The following is a 21,487-nucleotide window of genomic DNA, read 5'->3' as shown; positions in this document are numbered from 1 at the left end:
CGCAAGATGAAGACCAGGAAGTGGTTGTTTGCAGTTCTGAATCACTTTCCTGTCACTGGCTCATAAACGCCAGACTTGTCTGCTCTTGTCTTCCTACTCTCAATGCACACTCGGCCTCCAAGCAAAATATACCAAGGACACCTCTGAATTGTCAGATTACTCAAGGATATGAAGTTGCTGAGACAAACAGTTTGAAAGGTTATATTCAACAACGAAAGTTACACGAAAACCGTAAATGAGGCTGAGAACTTTAAAAGGAATTAGGTAGACAGATATTGCACCTGTGTCCACTCCCATCTATAGTGAAGTGGCCAAGGCAAACATATGCAGGTTGGCTGTCGGGCTGCTAGCAGCAATGTGGGCGTGTCCTTCTCTACCTGGGCGGATACCCATCAGTACTGTGAAAGCTTAACTGAAGGCGTAACACTGCGCATGCCTGCAGTGGATTTACAATGCCTGATGGTTCCCTCTCAAAATACTGAATCACGGGAATTGTAGTATTTTATGAGTCCCGTCTTTGTTTAAGAAAAAATACAAACAAACAGTGATTTTGTTGTATGGTTGTGAAACCGGGCTACCATTGCCTCTTGGGTCAAGACTCAAACCCTTATGTGTATTACATGGGCATGCTGCTTCACTAAGGTGCGGCTGCTATGCAAATGATTGGCGCGCTGCACCCGCTAGGAAATTTGCAACTGACCGCTGGGTTACCACGTGCAGCAGATGCAGCTTAACTATCAGCACCTGGGCATTATATTCAATGAGGGAGACGTGCTGACACCGGCACATGTAATAAGAATAAAGAAATGGCAACACAGTTGATAATGATCACAGGGGAACCACCAATCAGATGGGCGCTCAGCGAGACATAAAAAACCTGGCTGATGCTCCTCTCTCCCAATCACCCGGAAAAAGGAGCAATCGGTACTAGGTGATCCACAAGGGACGCACCTTGGAGTAGTAAGAGGGTAGTAGGGGGGGGGGAGGGGGGGGGGAGAAGTCTTTCGCACTAATGTCCCTTGTTTAACTTTGTAATTAGGAGGGTACAATGGTGACGATTAATATGACTTCCTCCCTACGCAGTGTTTGACTACAGGGGTTCCTTCCTCCATTGGGCCCAGATGACCCACATTTAGGGTAAGAGAGATGTGAGCTGGTCTCACATCATTACAGTTTGGAACGTGTGATACACGAGTGCAGTGTCACATTCATAATTTGTGCACGCAAAAGTGCATGTTTTGTGTTTGTCTGTTGCTTTAAGACTATTTATCTTAAAACTGTGGGTGTTTATTATTTTTTACGTACCTAGAGACGTAGGAATTGTGAGGGATGACAAAGGCCAGCCTAGATTTATAATGGCACTGAGAGGAGTGTATGCCACAAAATGATCTTGTATTCCATCCTGAAGAATGCCATGGACTCTTTTGAGCCAAGAGACAGAAACATGTTGATGGTTTGAGTGGTGATGGGGTATTGGTTCCCCTAGTCTCCACACTGGTTTTTAACATACAGTGATATCTCACTTAAATCAAAAGGTAGTTTGATGTATCACAGTGGTTTTTAGTGTATTCATATCACAGGTTCAGGAGTAAGGTAGAAGTGCCTCCTTTACTATAAAGTGTAGGCCCGGTCTTCATCAAACAGAGTTTTTGAAGAGCAAGGGTAGTCCTATGATGAAGCATGACACCTGGTGGTGTGTGAGGACATCCTGTCACATTTTTGCGTGTATCCAGAGATAGGCTTGCGGTAGACAACCACTTGTAAAAAGAACAGGTGAACAATTTCTTGGGTGGCTTTTCTTGTCTTTAACATTCGTGATTGGAGGTTAGCTCACCCTGAAGACCCCCCATAGCCTCTGGTTCCCTACTGTGAAGAATTTCCAAGGTTTTGTGGTTTGGTGTTAAATTAAGTCCCTGTCTCCATTATTTTCTATGGAAGTGTTTTGCAGTACCTGTCTGTGACCCATGTGGTGAGGTCACCTTCAAGGCAGTAGTACATTTACAAGTATGGGCCCAGATTTACAGAGGTCTTGCACTGGGTTTGCACTGCTTTTTTAATGCAAACCCTTCACAAAATCTTTTTTTGCATTTACAAAGCAATACAAATAGTGCTGATTTATAAAAAAAAAAAAAAAAGAAAAAGAAAACTAACGCAATACAGTGCATTGTGTTGCTTTGCTTTACCTTGCAGCAGGGAGTTTTCATGTATCCATCCATGGATTTAGATGCAAATTCATATCTACAAAGACTTGCAGGCATGGATTTGAGCCAGAATCCTGTGCCTCGCCGAGGCTGGCAAAACAATGAGAAATATCTTTATTTCTTCTTGTGATTTCCCCTTTGAATGTATACTGTATTCTGCAGCACAAATTTAAAGACAAAATAGCTCCAAAATCAATTAGAGTTTTTGTGCAGGAATGTAACCCTTCCTGCACAAAATCTTTCCTGGCCTCAATGCAGATAGCCTTGCACTATGGTGCTCTGATGCCTGTGTTGATGCTAGGTAGCACAGAGTGTGTCAGCGCAAGAAGAGAGCAGAACTGCACCCTTTCTTGAAGATATGATGCAGTTCTTCTCTTTTCAGGTGATGCAATGTAGTGCAGCAACTTTGCATGCTGCGCTGCAGTGAGCCACTTGTTAGTAAATTTGGCTTTATGTGTTTGAATAGCAATGGTCCTACTCTTTTGTGGATGAGTGTTTGTTTTAGTGTGCCCTTTCCTGAACTCCTCCTTACCCCTCCCTAAACCCCTCCCTTTTCCTCCCCAAATCCCTTCCATTTAGTAGTAGATGTACCCCATTTTCCCAATACTCCCATTGTCCCTCCCACATTCACTACTAATGGGCCGATTACGAGGTCAGTCGGAAAGGCTCCAAACGGGATTCGGATTCTCCTAATCCGATTCAGAACCTATGTTTCCGACCGAATCGGATACATTTCCAACCGATTACGATGCAGGGAAACCATTCGGGTTGTCCGATTCAGTTCCAAACGGCATTCAGACAGCACGAGTCGTTCGGGGCCGAATCGTACAGCTCTATGGACACGGTTTCCGATGGCCGATTCTGACAGCGTTCTGAATTGGCTTGCCCGACTCGAAACGGCTGTTGGAATCTGACTTTGGGGGCCTTTAGCAGGCCCCCATTCGCCCTGAGGCCTCCGGTTGGGGCCCATGGGGGTACCCATGGGAACCCTCTTTACAACCATGTACAGTGTGGCAGGCACCATTTTGGTGCCTGCCACAGGGTGCAAGGTTTTCCCCAACCACCCCTTTTTTCAATGGGAGCCTGTATTCTGATTCAGAACACAGGCTCCCATTGAAGTCCGTGCGAGTCCGACCGAACGATGTTGGGAAGCATCGTAATCAGTCGGTTGGACTTGCAGAACCCGATTTGATCAGAAGGGTTTTCAACGGATATCGTGATCGGCCCCAAAGCAGTAAACTTTAGTATGCTTGCATGTGCAGTGATCTAAACATAGCAAATACATGAGCAATGGACCTGGACATTTTCACCCCTTGATTTGTGAATTGCATGTTGTAGTAAGTAAGTAGTACTGCTGCAATACTACTTAATGAGCTACAATTGTGAACCAGGCCAAAGGTAACTAAAATCTGGGCATGTATACATCTCTGTCCAGATCAATAAATTCTTCTGACTCTCTGGAGTAAAGAAACTTGGTAGGAATTGTTAATACATCTCCAACACATGTGATGGCCTGCCAGCTTGGGATGCAATTCTTTTACCATAATTGTGAGGAATCCTGGCATGTTAGATATGATTCTGTAATAATAGAGTTTGCTTCTCCTCCCATCAGTCTGCTGAGAGAATGATGTAGGTCACCCATTATGGGTCATTTAAACCAAAAGTTGGGCATCCTCTATTAGCAGCATTGAGAGGGCACTGGATAGGCTTTGGAATTTAGTCTTACTCTACATGGAGTTAGAGGACATGTTTACTGCCCAGGCTCCCCAGTTACCTACCAATATTAAACAAACTAGCTCTTTGAAGAAGCAACATGATTATAAATGTGCATTAACCACCTACCCCCTAAGTGGTCATATTTTATTGGGATCAATTTTGAAATGTTTTGTACCTTAATTTCTTCTGGTATAAAGTGTCATCAGGATCACTGCTGTTTTGCACCTCTTGCTGGTGACTCAGTCTTTCTCGTTGCCACTTTCATTCACAAATGCCAAGCCTCAATATAATGAAACATCATTGACCACTGATTGAGAAATTGAAGTTTATCGTCTTCAGTGCACATTCAGCAGACATATAAATTAGGATCCAAAAGACACTCAAATGAAAATCTGACCCTGAACATACATGACAGTAAAAATGCTTGAATGCCAGGACACAGACAATGTCAAAAACGTAAGGCCCTCAGATAGTTCTCTAAATATGTTCATGTTCTACAAACTAAAAATATCCTTATACATTCAGATGCAGCAGGAAGGGCAGTTATGCAATGGCTTTTGCTTAGCACCTAAATGGTCACCTGTAGGTGAAATTCTGTGTGCGTGGTTCATGCTGCACCTAGGTGGCCTCCATTACATTTCTTGTATCTGGTCCAGCTTACTGACAGGAAACTTTTGGTAGAGGATTCTAGGTTCCTTGGCGGAAGGTAAGATGTAAACCGTTTTGAGAGGTAAATTGATTAGATTTCCATATAGTGCCTTATGCACAGTGAAGAGGATCTTGAAGAATGACCTCTCTTTTACTGAGAAGCAATGGAGGGATTTTAGGGTAGGTATGATGTGGTTTTGCCAATTCAGACTGAGTGGCCACGTTTTGTACACTAAAGCATTTAAATGATCACATTAGGAAGAACAGTGTAAATTATGTTTTGATATTCTAAACTGGACAGCTGCAATGACCAGGAAGATTATTTTAAGCAGTGTAGCAATGGCAAAACCTTCTTTAGCAGCCAGAGATGGTGGGAAGTAATTCTGGAGGTTTCATTTGTTTGGGGATGAATGAACGGTCACTGTCAAATAGATATTCCAAATTGCAAGGTTTCTTAATAGGCTTTGGTGGGTGGCCATGTCCAGCATTTCAGACGAAAAGGAAAAGGGAGGCGTTGACTTAGTCCAACAGGACTTCCAGGTTTTCATCACTGAGGGAAAAAGAATTGTTCTTAATCCACCTGTGGATATTGATGAGGCAGTGACACAACTTAAAGTCTACCTTACCCGTGGTCAAGATGGCGTTGAGAGTGTCATATGAATGTTGAAGAATAAAGGTATCAGATCAGAGCTTTAGGGAACTCTACAGTGGATATTTGTGATCCTGGAGAAAATGTTCCCAATTTCACTTGTTGGGAGTGGCTTAGCAGGAAGGACTCAAGAAGGACTGTGCGGTGCCAGTTATCTGAGCTGAGGTGGACAGTTTTTCAAGCAAGATATGATTGCCTATGGTATCACAGGCAACTGAGAGGTCCAAGAATGTCAGCACATAGTGGCATCATGCGACAATCAGTTCTTCTCTAGTGGTAAGAAGGTTAGTCTCAGTATCCCACCAGGGTCTAAACTTGATTGATAATGGCTTAAGTGATTGTTGGTCTACAGGAGTGCTTACAATTTGTGAACAACAACTGGTTTAAGTGCCCGAGCGATACATGTTAGGAGTGAGATAATCCACAGATGTACATCATCTCCTGTAGAATGAAACACAAAACAGTTGCTAAACATAAAGTATTGACAAGGCAAATCCTGAAAAAGGTGAATTACCTGGCACTGAACACATCTTGCTTCACAGAGGGAAAGATGTTCTCCCTAAATCAGACCTCTGACGAGATGTTTAAGCTCCAGTTCTTGCCCATGTGTCTTTCATGCCACTGCTCAACTGATGAAATGTCTCAGTTTGTTCAATAAAATGTAATGCATCAGCAAAGAAACCCAATGAATGAATCCAGCAGCCCACCTCCTACTCCACGTTTGTTTCAACACCTACACAGTTGTAAACTGGAGAACTCTACTATATCTGGTACACAAAAAAGAGCACTTCGATTGACAGTAGTAATCTCATCAGGAAAGTAAAAAGCACAACACTACACCTTCTCTTGCTTTGATCCCAGAATCACCAACTCCCTCTCTACACAGATCTGTCATCGCCCTTACTCCTACTTTTCAAGAAGGCAATGATATGAAGCCTTCTTCGCAGACAGAAATGTACATTCACCCTACCAATTTCTTAAAAACGGCACATGGACTCGCCACTAAATGGAGTTTACTCAGAAGTGAGGTCTACGAAAGGGCTCAGTCTATGCTATTCAGTCAAACAAACTGAGAGACACTTTGTTCCCCGCTAGACACTGGGAATTGGTGGACACCCCACTTAAGGATACACTGTAGGCCACCCAAAGGTGACTGGACACTTCTCTTGTGGAGACTGTAATATCTGCCACCTTACGAAAAAACTGAAAGAATTTGACCTTGGATAACTATTGGTAGGCACACTTTGTGTGCATACCAATTGTAACACTAAGAACTGTGTATATCTAATCCAATGCTCTTGTCAACTATAATATATATGAATGACAAGATGGCCAGTCAAAGTGAGAAACACAGGAACATGATTATATGTAGACGTACAGCAACAACATTAATTAACAATTACTTCAAACATAATCATATCATCCGTACTGACACAATGGGGTTGAAAGACATGATACCTTCGACTCTAGTATCAAAACATGAGGATGATGGCAGGGTTATTCAACATACAATTTCCAGTCCATATCATTGTGCCCCTCTCTCTCTCTCTGCTGCCTATATGATAGGGAGAGGGGGAGAGAGGGGGGGGAGAGGGAGAGAGAGAGACAGAGAGACAGAGAGAGAGAGAGAGAGAGAGAGAGAGAGACAGAGAGAGAGACAGAGAGAGAGAGAGAGAGAGAGAGCTATTGTTTGTGTGTGTGTGTGTATTCTTCTTTTGGCAAGGGTACCATTCCACTTAAATATATAGGGATTTATTTGGCATAAAGAGCCTGACATTACTCTTACATCCCAGATATAAGTGATCACTCAGTAAGGAGCATAATGCTGCTGATGAAGCATGCCACCTTGGTGGGTGAGTACGACTGCATGCCAAAAACAACCCTTTGCATGACCATTTGTTGATACTTACTCCATCATTTCAATTTGCAATATGGTAGCATGGCAAAACAGCACACTTCACATATTTTTTTAATATGTTTTCCAAACAGCCTAGCTCATGTATTCTGAATGTATCATGAATGTGCCTGCTAGGGCATTCCATGAAACTAATATATACAGGGAAGGAATGTCTTCAAAACTCATGAATTTCAGGACTTTATGGCAAACGCATAGATATGCAAGATCATTCATTGAGTGGAGAAGTCAAAGTAATGGAAAACAGTTTCATTGAATATACTGATAGCTATGAATTATTTTTTTTTTAATTGACCCGGGCCCCTATGATGCATATAGCGCACTTTCCCTGTTTGTTGGTGCACCTTCCTGCAGGAGGATGTCTGGTTGGGTCAACGGGACCCCCTTTCTTCCCTCCAGAGGGCTGCCTTTAGGAGGCACACTCAAAGTGCGCTACCTTTTTGTGGCATGTTTGCTTCTGCATATTTGCCTTTGCGCCCGCTACTCTAATACGGTGCAGGCATGGAGGCAAAGTGATTCCCTCATTTGTTTGGGGCCCACCCCTCATGCAAATGAGGGAATGCCCTCTCATGATAGCGCTATCAGTATTACAGAAGGGGCCGCACAGGCTCTGTGGCCCCTTCTGTAACACTGTTAGGCTCCGGGGCTCACAAAGCGGGCACACATACACATTGCGTCCCTGGGGCACAATTTATTATATGGCCCCATGTGTGCAGCTGGCTAGTTTGAGCAGGATGTGTGCAGCAGAGAACATTTTGAACCCATAATCTGCAGTTATGTGAGTATAGTACACAATCGTACACACACACACGACACGTTATGATTTCTAATTCATAAGACATTTCAATATGCTAAAATTATGAATTATGAACATGTAAGTACATTAAGGACTACAGATAAAGACACAAATTCCGTGTTGTTGCAAGCAAGTGTCAGAATTCAGAGTTGCGTGGTATTTATCACACCCAGTAAATACTGCTTTTATTAAATACCACACCTTTCATTAAATTTTGGCAGATCAAGCCTGCTGGAACTTAACAGGGGAAGACAATATAGCAGGTACAAAAATGTGCATGCTGGTACCCCAAAACTCATACTAGGTGCTATTTATGTTAGCTGATAAATTATGATGTCCGGCGAGTCAGACTTTATCAGATGTGACAAATTGAACCGACTCCTCCAGCCAACTCAGAATAAGGGCCTTTTATGTGAACAGCAGAAGAGGAAAGCACTTGTAAGCACTGATATGTAGGCATGATATGTTCATTACCATGAAGCTACTTAGGTGGATGAAGAGGGTGTGGGAATAGAACTGAACAGTCTGGGTGATGTGGGATAAAAAATGGCGGCAGAGGGGACTTGCTCTGTTGGACAGTGTGACTGACCCAGTTTCTGCTTCTTTTTCAGACTTCCCCCAAAACCTCATGGGTCTACTACAGGCGAGGAAGACAACAGTGGCACAGCTCCAGTGTGAGTGGACAGAAGTTCTGACATGTCTCAGTGTTGTTCCACGTAGTCAGGAGGACTGTTCCATTATGAAAAGCACCATCTTTCAATGCCCTCCTCATGAGGGAGCTACCTGTCCACTAACAAATGTCTATGCATATGCACATTTTTCCATAGGTTAAAAAACAGTAATGCTTTATTTGGTTATTTGTTTGGCTGGGAGCCGAGGAACCACTCACACATTCAAATATTGTCCAGCTCAGCCCCCACTGCAACCACTTAAACCATTCTTTAGTTTAGAGCTTTTTTGTTGATTTACAAGAGTTACTAAACAGTAGGGTTCAGATGACGGCAGTGAAGGCAGATGCAGCCATGGCCGGTGCAGGTAAGAGGGGTAAAGCCCGACGGGGGGGATTTCGACAGACAATAAAGAGGGGAAAATAATTATTCATTTAATTATCTCTCTTCATCGGTTATCCAAACCCCGCCCCCACCTCCACCTGTGCCTTCTTTTACCTTTCAGTGGCCTTCAAAATTGTTGAGTATCAATACCCTTCTCCACACCCTTTGTGAGCTGCAAAGGAGATCTTCAAATTTTCTTCACCTGGGTCTCCTTTTCACAGGACAAAGGCAGTACATAGTAAGTTCAGATGTATGCTTCCATATTCCTTCATTCTCTGTCCAGCACAGAGTCTTCACAGGCTCTGTTCTTGCCTCTATGATATTCAACAATGAAATGGATCCCCTAAGCACCCAACTGTCCCCCCAAAGCCTATTTCTTCATCAGTATGCAATGATACAGAACTACAACTCAAAGTAAAACCAATACCCTTGCCCTAAATAATTGCCAAGGGAGTGGATGCCAAAACATCACCTGATCATGGATTATTGGAGTTGACCTTACACTTAGACTGGGTACTTGCTCATCAACTCAACAAACGCAACAGGCAACCTCAAATTGATCAATGTCTCAACTCTATGCAGCTAGCAGGCTTCCCTCCCAACTGCACTTCCATCATCAGATCCTTGCAATTTTACACCAACCCCTAAAAGGCTTTCAGAAAATTTGAAAAACAAACCCAGATTGCATGGTATATCGGATCATCCTTATTCACAGGTTCATGAAATACCTATCAGTTCTGGTATTCAGATATTCCATACAAGGCTATTCCAATCTCATATTGATTGGAGTAATATTCTGCTGAGTGGCCTCCCAGTCTCCTCTCTCATAAACTCAAGGCTTTCTTCTACTTGGCTACTTGTTGATCAACTGCAGATTTATGCACAACCATATCACTCCCACTCTCGTGGAGCTTCATTGGCTTCAACTAATCGCAACTATGACATTTAAGAGACTTCGGGCTTTGTTTGGAGTTTGTCAGATGGGTTACTCAATCGCAAATGTGCCTGACTTATTACAAGTGCATTGTATATAATGCACTTGTAATAAGGTGGACAGGATAGCCATCACATTTGTGAAGGAGTAGCACTGCCTTATATTTTGCCACATCCTTCCCTTTGTACACTCTATTAGGCTGGCCACAATGACAAGCTTTACTATCTGCCCAAATACTTGACCTTTTCAGAAGCCACCTAGAGCCCAAGCAGCACACACATTGTGCTTATGAAGACGCCTAGAGCACGTAATTGCAAAACTAGAATGCGGTCCTTCTTCCATCTTTTATCCGACCCCCTCGGCTTGTTCCCCCCTCCAGGTCAGATGTCGCCCCTCTCTAATGACATTCAGGAAGGAATTTAAGACCTTCTATTTCTTTATTCATCCCCCTACCATGTAACCCTATCTTGCGCCGGCCACATGAGAAACCTTTTTAGGTCGAGCATTCAAGACCTCTTGAATATACTTTAGTATATACTTATATGTGTATGTACTTTGTGGGCTCCGGAGATCAGCCCTAGGACTTGTCTGCTTCCACTTAAGGATTTTTTTTCTGTTCTACTGCCTCTATTTAACTGTCTTGATAGAAAACAACTAGTAGAGGTCAGTAAAATACCAGAATTGCTTTCTGCTGAGGAACTTTCTATTTTTTTTCTGATATCTGTCTCTATTTAACTTTCTTGATAGAAAACGACCTGTAAAGGTCAGTAAAATACCAGAATCACTTTAGCATTCTCTAGATTCCAGTCCATAGAAATTGTCTTATAGACAATAATATTTTTTTCAAATCTTGTATTTTCAGTGCTATGACTACCGAAGGCCCTGATTTTATATCAAAAACAGAGCTTAGGACTATACCATTTCCCACTGAAAGGCAATATTTCTCTCCATGTGTTCCCATACCTGGTGTGTCATGCAGATTGGTGCTTCCTTTCCCTCAATGTTAAAGAACAGTGAATGTTTCAGCACCCAGGCTAATGTGCTGCATAGCTATCTACATATTAGGTCCCAAAGGCAAGACCGATTGCATTGCAAATGCTTGTTGTCCTGGGCTATCACCTCCTCTGCCCCCAGATGTCAGCTGTGGTTGTTAACCTACTTTGCTTCTGGAATGCATATTGAGTAGCCTTTCTGAAGTTCCATGTATGTTACTGTAATTCACAGTTCTCTGCACATTTATTTATCCCTGTCCCTTGTCTCCAGGTCTATCGTCTTTCTGTTTAAATAATCCCAAAATAATTAAATAACAAATATTTCCCTAGCACTTTGATGCTCAGTGATGCACAAAGGAAGAAGCATGCATCCAATATAGGACTTAAGCCTCCGACGTTCTTTATCTGGCTCTGTTGTAATACAAATGAACCAGTAATCAATACAATTGATGTATGCCCCAGAAGAGCCTGTCTTTCAAACACATGACTCCAGGGTGTTTCTCAAGCTTGCAATAGACAACCTCTCTGTGTGAAGGACTATACATGTCTTAAGCACTGGGAAATCAGCGCGAGCAAAATAGTGAAATCCACATGGCTATAACTTCTTGACTTGTGGATCTGTTGTAAAAATAAAAGTGCACATACACACACACACACACACGCACGCGCACGCACACACACACACACACACACACACCCTCTAAAAATAACAGATTGAAAATTTTTTAGGCCTTTTCCTGTTCTTTTGGCTTAGTGGACTGACGTACCCACTGTAGGGACCTGTGTTTGACCTCATGGTTGCAATTTCAAATCCCAGCAGGCCCACTCAGCCATTAATCCTTCTGAGGTCGATCAAATAAATACTATTGAGACGGGTAACAATAAACATCAGTTATTCACCACCGTGATACCCACGGGTGAACGTGTGCTTTACAAATATTCATGTAATGTGCTGCTCTGCTACCGCACCTCAGGCCTATCATCTTCCCATACTAGACCTTACATATTTCCAAAGCTGATGCTATAAAGTGTTTTTGTGAACTGACCCCATTGTGATCGTCCATGCAAATGTAGTCTTGTTACCCAAATTTTCTTTTGCTTTGCTCAACAGTGGCAACGCGTCAAAAGTCTACTCAGAAAATAATGTGGAATAGTGACGGCATCCTTGAGAATATTGATTACCAAGAAGGAGACCTAGTGATAAAGACACCAGGCTTCTACTTCGTGTACTGCCATCTGCACTTCAGAAGGAAATGTAAGGGTGAATCTATAGACTTGAGAATAGAACTCTGGGTGAATGGCCAGCTGAGGCATCAGACGTTACACACCTGCAAACCAGAGTCTTCTTCTGAGAAGGTCTACATAAGTAAGTTCTTCGGTGCTGTGTTCAGTCTAAGAACTAACGATAGTGTGTCCGTGTTCACAAACTGGGCAGACTTTGTTGATACGAAGACAATGATTGGGAACAATATTTTTGGAATATTCGCTCTGCATTGATATTCACCAAAACAAGGCTATGATGCCTCCATTATTTCCGCTAGTTGTACGCTTACCGTATCATGCACCTGGGAAGACATGATTTTAAAAGCTGTCTTTCCACAACGTATGGCTGTTGGAGATCTGCAACTTTGAAATGGGAGCTAATGGTGAGCCAACTCATCACCTCCATCCATCACCATCCCGAGCTTGGCCCTGGTCCAGCATGCCATCTTCTTTATGGCATTATCAAGGTGCACCATGCCCACCATTAACGAATGGACGGAAGTGGCTGGCAGGACCAGGATAAAACCTCAAACTTCTGCAATAGACGGAGCCTACCAAGGGGCACTGGACTTTAACTGGAATCCATTCTCTCACATGATGGAACGTCAAGGCATGAAAGTCTTTTTAAGAATAGCTGCTGACATAGACTTCCTACTGTAATACTTGGTTGGAGCAGAAATGTCTTTGAAGGAGCAATGAAACGAGATTCATATCCCGTGAGCCACATTGAACTAGCAATGTTCTGAATTTGTCTTACAGAAAATGGAAGGTTGAAAGTGTTGTTTTTATTTACTCTCAATTCAAGGACTTATTTATCAAACTTTATTATTTACTGTAATTAACATGCAGAAGGAAGGCAAAAGTGAAAAGCTTTATTTTGTGTAGTACGCATAATACCTGTAGTTCTTATGAGGATTACACATACCTCACTAGACAAAAACGACACAACTTTGCACATTCCTACTGCAAAACTTGGTACCTCATCCTGGTTTTCTGACTTGTTCATTATTAAAGCACTGCCTTATATTTTGCCCACATCCTTTTCTCCAGATATTACCTGGAGGAACCAGTGAGGAGAAAAAAGGTTTGTAATTGGGAAATGCGTGGATTTTGGGTGTGGTAAAACTACGTGTGCATGATATTTATTATTGCAACTTCATTATCTTGGAATGGGAATGTTAAATCACCTTGGTATAAAACTGCTAGATGCAGATACAGATCAACCCTAGTACGATTTTGCTGAATGGTAATTCCATGTTAGTAAAATGGGCACCAAAGGTTCTAATGCCCTCTGGATCACAGATGTGAAACAAAGACTAATATAACCTACTATATTTCGAGGCACATTTTTTAGACCAGTGTTTCCCAAACTATGGGCTGCGGCACACTGGTGGGCTGCACAAGTCCAAGAAATAAATAAACAAGGATACTATTAAATTGTCACATTTGCTGTGCTTCAAAGACAGAGGTCAAATGTCAAGATATGTCTTATGACAAATTGCTGCTTCTGTTGATTATCATGGGGATTGGTGTTTACAAACTCCTGTGAGTTTGCAGCCCGAAAAAGAAAGGTAAAGCTAATTGTGTGATGGTCTTGCTGGGGAATAGAGAGTATGAAAGAAAGGCTGTAGGATATCATTGGTTTAACACACACCAAAATGTAAATACCTGTAAATGAGTTGAACACAACCAGCAATTATGAAAACTAATAATGAAGCCCTTTTTTTAATTCAGAAGTTTGATGCAAATAGAGTTTTAATAGGATCAAAACAAATCCTGACACTTTTCTTGGTGATGCACAAATGAAAAATATTCACTGAAACCTAATTTCCACGCATTATCATTTGTGTCAATATAGTTGTATCAGTAAAACTGGATGTATGTTCAAATTTAGTGGGAAATGTGCTGTCTGTATATGACAGTGCGCTACCACATAACAAAAATATCACCTGACTCATGTCTATTAAAGCTAGGTGGGTCACAAACATTTGTTGTTCTAAACATTGGGGCATGGTTCTCAAGTGTTTGGGAAGCACTGTTGCAGTCTGAATGTGTATCAACTTTAAAAATGACAGAAAATATATCAAAATCCGTAACATTATTCATGAATCTACATAATGAAGATTACAGCAAGTGCAAAATGAAATAAAGATCAGAAATTAAAATCAAACTTTAAAAAACAAAAAATACAGTTGCAGGAATGAAAAAAAGTGGAAAGGTTCCCTGTTTGAAAGTAGGTCATGTATTTATTTATTTTTGTGTTTCATAGTCTTGTAAAGAGCACCGCTACCCCACAGGGTTTCCTGACGCTTAGCTTGATGAAATAAATGATCTATCTACGTAGGATAGCCATGTTTTCAAATCTTTGTGGAACGCAAGAAGGCAGGTACTTTCCCTAAGGGATTTGGGAAGAGAGTTCCACAATTTAGGACCTAGCACTGCAAAAGAACGTCCTCCCATTTGGGCCTAATGGAACCTAGGTATAGTGCAAAAGGCCTGGTTGGAGGGTTTTAGGGGATGAGAAGGGATGTAAGATGTTCCTAGGCCCTGGATGGAGTGTGGCCCTTTTCTAGCTTTGGCCTTAAACATTCAGTGCTATATTAAACTCAAGTAAATATAAATAAAAAATAAATATAGCAAAGAGGCTTGAATTGGACCCGTTTAGAAACTGTCAGCCAATAAAGTTCAAGAAAGAGATGTGAGACTAAGGTGTATTTGGGAAGCCGGTACAGCAGTCTGGCTGCTGAATTCTGAGCCATCTGCAGGCGCTTCATAGATGCCTGGTCTATTCCCAAGTGAAATACATTACCATAATCCAGTCTAGTTAGAACTAAGGCCTGAATCACCGTCCTCTGGGCAGATTGAGGGATCATCCAAATGATCTTCCTCTCCAATTTCAGCACACCAAAACAGGTAGAGATAACTTTAGTCACCTGAGGCTTCATCCATAGTTTATCATCAAGAGCAAAGCCAAGGTTCTTAACTTTGGAAGACAGAGTGGGGAGAGGTCCGAGGGAGTGGTGCCAATGTTGTGGGCCCCAAATCTGGACATGTTTACCCAGAATCATAACCTGTCTTATCACCATTCAGCTTTAGAGAGTTAGCACTCATCGAGGTGGCCACTCGACTCAGGCCCAGGTTAAGTCAGAGGGTCCACGATCCTTGGTAGATGACAAGGAAAATATAATTTGTGTGCCATCTGTGTACCAAAAAATGGTTGTATGTCAACTCTCCACTATGACTTCCAAAGGGGGGACATAGATATCAAATAGCTGTAAGGCTTAGCAGAGAGCCTTGGGGGACACCAGAAGTTAAGGTTTGGATTTCAAATCTAGCACTGGCTGAGCAGACGTGAAATGTGAAGTCCTTAAGAAATAAAGTTAACCAGGCAATGGCCTTTCCTTCCAAACCCAAGGAAGATAGGCATTCAAGCAAGATGGAGTGAGACACAGTATCAAACGCTACACTAAGGTCTAATAAAATAACCACAGCTGTACTGCCCTCATCCAGGAGTCGTCTAAGGTGTTCGGTGACTCTAAGAAAGACAGGTTCAGTACTGTGTCTTGCCTTGAAAGCCTGACTGAGAAGGATGAAAAAAACTCTTGTGCCTCTACATAGGATGTAAGAAGAGCATTAATATGCATCTCCAGAAGGTTGGAGAGTTTTTTTAGGAGTAGAACCTCCATAGCGTTCTTCTAGCTATGAGGAATGAGGCCCTCACGTAATAAAGTGTTTAGGAGATTCCCCATCATATGTAATAGTATCAGATCCAGTAGGAAGAGTTTGGACGGTGGTAAAGGATCCAATGGAGAGCCTGACTTGATGGATTGCAGGATAGCAGAAAAGGTGGAGTGGTCAAAGGTGGCCATGATGACATGGTGGGCACCGAATCAGAACTGCTCACCCTGTCACTAAGGAGCTGATTAGGATGGTGGGCTGACTTATGTCCGCCAGCCACCCTATCGGGAATCAGGACCACCCAACAGGCAGTTGGTGGTCCCAACATAGGCATTATGATGCGACCATCACCACGGCAGTTGCAATGCCTATACTTTACATTGCGGCGGGTGCTGCTGGCACACCACCCGCAGCAATGCAAAATAGGGACATCTGACATATTTGTAGGGCGGTACTATAGGTGCCCCCCAGAGCTCATATCAGAGGGCCAGAGGGGAAGGGGGGCCGTTCCGGGCCAAACAAAGTCCCTTTCCGCCTGCTTTTTCATGGCGAGTTAGGCAAGTGAAAAGGGACATTGTAATACCTATGGCAGTGCCCAACAATGTAAAGTTAGGGGAGAGAACGATTGAAAAAAGCAAAGCTTCACTGGCGGAAAGAGGACGGTCATTTATGTTGCATTTATAAATCTTTTTAAACACAATAGCCAGCCTGTCCTATCTGGTCTTTCCTTCCTAACAATAGAATAGTTAGGATAGGATAGGATAATATTTATAGAGCGTGCTAATACCCGAGGGTGTCCAGGCGCTGAAGGGCGAAGAGCAGAAATCACGTCAGGGAGCGAGCTCTCTGCTGTAGCAAAGTCTCTGTTAGAAACATGACGTCGGGATTATGTTCACACAGGAAGGTTAACAGGTGTTGCTGGTGGTTGGAAAACGAGCAACAGTTTATACTATAAAAGTGGATTTCGTTCCTACAGCTGGCACGAGGATGTACAGCAGCAACAACATAATTCCCTGTGCCATTCATGGCCAGCTTTAGCACTGGTGGTGCCCTTTGCGACCATGTTTGTTGGCGACCCCCCACCCCCAATGACCACCTCCAACACAGATTCCCTCACTACCGCCATTTCACAGTGTCCCCCCGGTATCCGTAACCACTCTCTCTTAGATTCATTTAGTTTATTTGCGCCACTCATACCATTTTTAGATGTCAGAACACTTTACATCACACACGCATTGCACAGAGACAATCATCGCTGTGCAAATCAGTATATAGGAAAGGTTACGAAAACAGTGGCCTACAAGGAGTTGGAGTCACATGTCATCCTTACTGGTAGGCAGTATAGTTTAAGAGTCCTTGGACTGCAAAAAGCACAAATTCAGAATTTAAAATGTAACATCATTGTTAGAGGGTTTCTTTAATAACAAGAATTGATTTCTCCCCCAAATGAATCCCTTGCAAAATTAGGACAACGAAAGACTGGGCAAAAAATATATAGCTCTAATATTTTCCTTGCAATTTACATGCAGCAGGCACATCAACCCTCTGCACAATGATGATTCAAAACTTTTACTAGACAAAGCTCCGGTCTTTCTCCGGGAAGAACATTAATCACCAGAATTGTCATTTTCATTGATGTCTGGAGTCTGCTGAGTCAATGTACTGGGTATCAGGTGCTTTTGAAAGATGAACATGGTGCCCCCACCCCAAGTCAGCGCCCGGTGCGGTGGCACCGATCGCACCGCCCTAGAGCCGGCCCTGGTGCCATTTGTTAGTCTGGTGTTTCTCTCGTCTGTTTGGAAGGAGAAATTACAACCATTACAAATGGAGAAATTCACTCTATTGTCAAGCAGTAAACATTTAACAGAGAAATGGGGTCTAATTGTTTTTAGCTGGTCTGATGTATATCGAATTACACAACAAGGAACAGCATTTCTGGTCCCTGTCACCGGCCAGCCGCGGACGGGCGCTGATGGGCTTGCTTTAGGTGCTCCTTTGGTGTGACCGTGCTGCTGTCCACATTTACGGGGGCGGAGTTCTAACTGACTCCGCCCACCAAGCACGCGATTGGTTCCCCTTTGACCAATAGGAAATGTCATTCACAGGGTCCTACAAAGGTTTATAGCAGAAAAAAGAAGAGAGATAAAAAGAAAGCAGTTTGTAGACGAAGACAGAGAGGCAGAGCTTTAGGTGGCCCGGGTCTCACCGGGTCTGAGCACCGGCAGTTTTTTTAAGGGGGGGCTCGAAACAGGTCTCTATCGGGCTCTGTTTTGTGCACTGGCACAGGCGATCCATTTTTTTTTTCAAACTGCAGTGACACCAGGAACATCGATGTGTGCGTGGTGAGCTTTGCAGAGGAAGGTAAATCCTTTAAAGAGAGTCATTTTCTCTCTGGATTTCCCTTTTCTTATTGAAACTCAGGAGCAGCAACATTGTCGTGGAGTCACCAGAGCTTTAAGTGGAAGTTTTCTCAATATTATATACAAGCCATAGTTGCTGCTTATTTTTCTTATGCAACTAACAACCATTGACAAAGCCAATAGTTCTGACTTGTAGGTATGATGTGACTTGTTGTATCATATATCTGGACGCTGAAGTACTGGGTATTTTAGACCCAGCGGTGCAGGGACACACACCCTATGACTTCTGGGTTCACCCTGTTCCAGACCTACAGAAACACAGAGTCTTCTGGGTGAAGTCAAAGATTCATTTATTGGCTGCAGACCAATTACAGGTATCCTAGAAGTACAACAGCGTGTATGTTCTCAGGAGACTGCTGAAAATCATAGGAACGGGCTTCTCCTTAAGTACAAAATATCATGCTTCAGGCACACATTCCTTGGTTTACGATATGGCCATTACAAGTATACATTACAAACGAAAAAGCAGAGTCATGATGACCATCCCACATTCCAGTTCGGCCAGCCCACAATGATTTACACAGTAAGGTTCAGATCCCACATTTGATGTCAATAGACCCCCCAATAAACATGAGCATCTCCTGTTTTGGGAAACAAGTCATAAAGCAGGAACAAGCAGGTGTGAAAGAGATTAGCCGGAGGATTGTGTAGAATGAAAGGGTTTTATGACGGGTCAAGCCCTGATGCTAATCACAGGTGGACGGAGGAAGGGGAGCTCGTGAGACCGGTTTGACCTGGGGCAGCAGAGCCAGCTGCCCAGGTCACAGAGAAGTCAGAGGGAAAGCCCATGTACTGTGAGGCCCGTATTTACTCCATCATAGCCTATGTGAGGGCAATGACAAGATGGCCACTGCTTCCAAAATGGAACCCGCGTAGTGAAGCAGAATAACGTGTACACAGTGCATTCATAGCTAGAACGATATATAAAGCACTTGTACATGCCGCATTTACCATTTGCGGTTTGCTAATACCAAGATAGACAGGGGTAGGGCCCTGTTCCCTACGCGGTCACAGAGATTAAAGTACGACAGACCCTCCTTTTGCCCTTACATAGGCAATCACTATACTCATCTTAATCCGAGTCCAGGTCAATGTTCACGAAGTCATGGAGATGTTGCTGTAGCATCATCCTATTACTTAGCTCGTCCCTCGATACAGGTTTCCTTACACATAAGGTAGCACAGAGGCCACATATCACAGGAGCACACTGTATGCACAGACAGAACAGGAAAAGAATGGCTAAGATCATTCCAATGACCATCAGAACTTTCCAACCCCAGGCAGATATCAATTCCCAGAACCACCCCAGCAGTGACCAATCTCCCTTATCCACGTGTATGGATTCAGATATTTTATGGAGTTTGGAGATGGCTTGATACACTGTTGGAGCATTATCTGGTATGAAAATGCAGCAACTAGATTGGATGACCTTGCATACCCCACCGCGGTCTGCAAGAATAACGTCTAGAACAATGCGGTTCTGCAAAGTCATAAGGCGATCCGCTTGGAGCTCAGCCGTTAGATTACCAAGGGCACCAGCCGTTACATTGACAGTGGATTCAACCACACGAGTCAGCTGTCTCAGGTTCCTACTATTCACCATAGGTCCCCAAAACGGCAGGAAACCCAGAAAGAAGTCTCCCGCTTCCTGACCCGCAGTGTCCTCCTTACTAATCACACCTCTCACAACTCTGGTCTTGTGATAGTCAGAGGCAGCAGTAAATGTCGGCGGTAGCAAGTTCGCAATATAACATGTGCCCGAGAAATCAGGGGGCAACCATGTATATGCTCGGTCATTACAGATGAAATATGTGCCCTTGGCAGCCAAAAACGCAGGGGAAAACTGTGACGGGAAAGTGTACGTTTCAGTACAGTCACTTCTTCCCAGTTGAGCTCTAGGATTCTGACCATTACCCTGTAAGCAGAACCGACCCATGTGGGGTACGACCCAGATTGGGGATGAGATTTTTCGCTGTCTTTCACCCAGACTAATACTATACCCCGTCGCGTTCCATCCTACATAAGGTCTCAGCTCTTCTTTGGGAATGGATGAGTAGGCATCGATATCCCTACTCATATCGGCAACTCCTTTTATCAAAGCCTTATTATTGGTGATAGGTCTGATGGAACGCGGTTGGCGAGGGGAGTACGTATCTAGAGCATAGAGAAACATGGTCTGGAATGCCCATGACGATCCATTGTAACTATACGGCAGCACCAGGTAGGGAATACCCTTGTTAATGGTATGTGGCATTAACCCACACACCCAGCAATTGGTCGTATTCATTACTAGTTGGTGCTGGTGCAAGAGCTGGATAAACGAGTTATTTACGAACTCCGATCGTCTGGTCTGTTCGTGCTCAGGCAAAGGGTGAAAGGAGTGCGAGGAGGCGGTAGAAAGAGATATAGGCTGTTCAGTGGGTGTAATGGGCTTTTGAGCGGAGAAAAACCCAAATCCTACGATAAACATCATTATACTACACAGTGTAAAAAGGCACAAAAATACAAAACATTTACTTTTTACAATTTTACACATCCTTGCGTTAAAGTTCATTTCCTCAATCGGTCTCTCCATCTTAAAAAACTCCATCCTCTAATCGGGCCGCTCGCGGCGGATGAGTCTCTTCTGCTAAGGAGTACGCCTGTCAGTCCAGGGAAACGCCCTAGACCAACCAGAACCGTTGACCTAGCGTCTTCGGCCTGTACCCCAAAGTCTTGGCACCGCGACCCTGCGGCAGAACCCGGATGGTGGTTCGAAAAACAAAAATCAAGAAAGTCCTTCAGATGGGAGAGCAAAAATGTCAAAAAAGGAAATAGTGAGGAAATCTTTATTTGTCCATGGGCCTTGGTCTCAAATTATAGCGGAGACGGCCAGGTGCTGTTTGGTCTGGAAACAAAAGTTCAGGCTCAGTGGTGTCCAGTCGATTTGATGGTGGCACAGCTTCCTGCAGAATATTGTCACTCTCTTGGTTTGAAACTGTGTCTTTTAGGCGTGCGTCACTGAATGGTACAAAACGAGGCACAGTGTCTGTCTCAGAGTCGGCGATACCCTCCTTGACCCACTGGTCATATGGCAGAGGCAAGGGGACTACTTTACAGTGGGTACCATGGATCCAGTGCTTCTTCCCTTTTACTCGCACCGCTGATCTTGTCGACAGGAGCACAAGGTGAGGGCCGATCCAGCGAGGCTCGTCGTTGCTCTTACGCTGGAAATTTCGGATCA

General features: G+C 43.4%; 1 protein-coding gene across 2 annotated transcripts in view; it reads left to right on the top strand.

The window, feature by feature from the left end:
• The window catches only part of TNFSF8 (TNF superfamily member 8), a 55,500-nt gene extending 42,307 nt beyond the window's left edge, over positions 1 to 13,193 (top strand). For both annotated transcript variants that reach the window (XM_085615820.1, XM_085615811.1), the window contains exons 3-4: positions 8,537 to 8,599; positions 12,015 to 13,193. In XM_085615820.1, coding sequence (XP_085471946.1) covers positions 8,537 to 8,599; positions 12,015 to 12,400 — 449 coding nt within the window. In that variant the 3' untranslated portion in view covers positions 12,401 to 13,193. The remainder of the gene's footprint in view (positions 1 to 8,536; positions 8,600 to 12,014) is intronic.
• Positions 13,194 to 21,487: the final 8,294 nt, after the last annotated feature.

The sequence above is a fragment of the Triturus cristatus genome, chromosome 1_2, assembly GCF_964204655.1.
Source record: "Triturus cristatus chromosome 1_2, aTriCri1.1, whole genome shotgun sequence".
NCBI lineage: Eukaryota > Metazoa > Chordata > Amphibia > Caudata > Salamandridae > Triturus > Triturus cristatus.
This window is presented reverse-complemented; position numbering and strand designations above follow the sequence as displayed.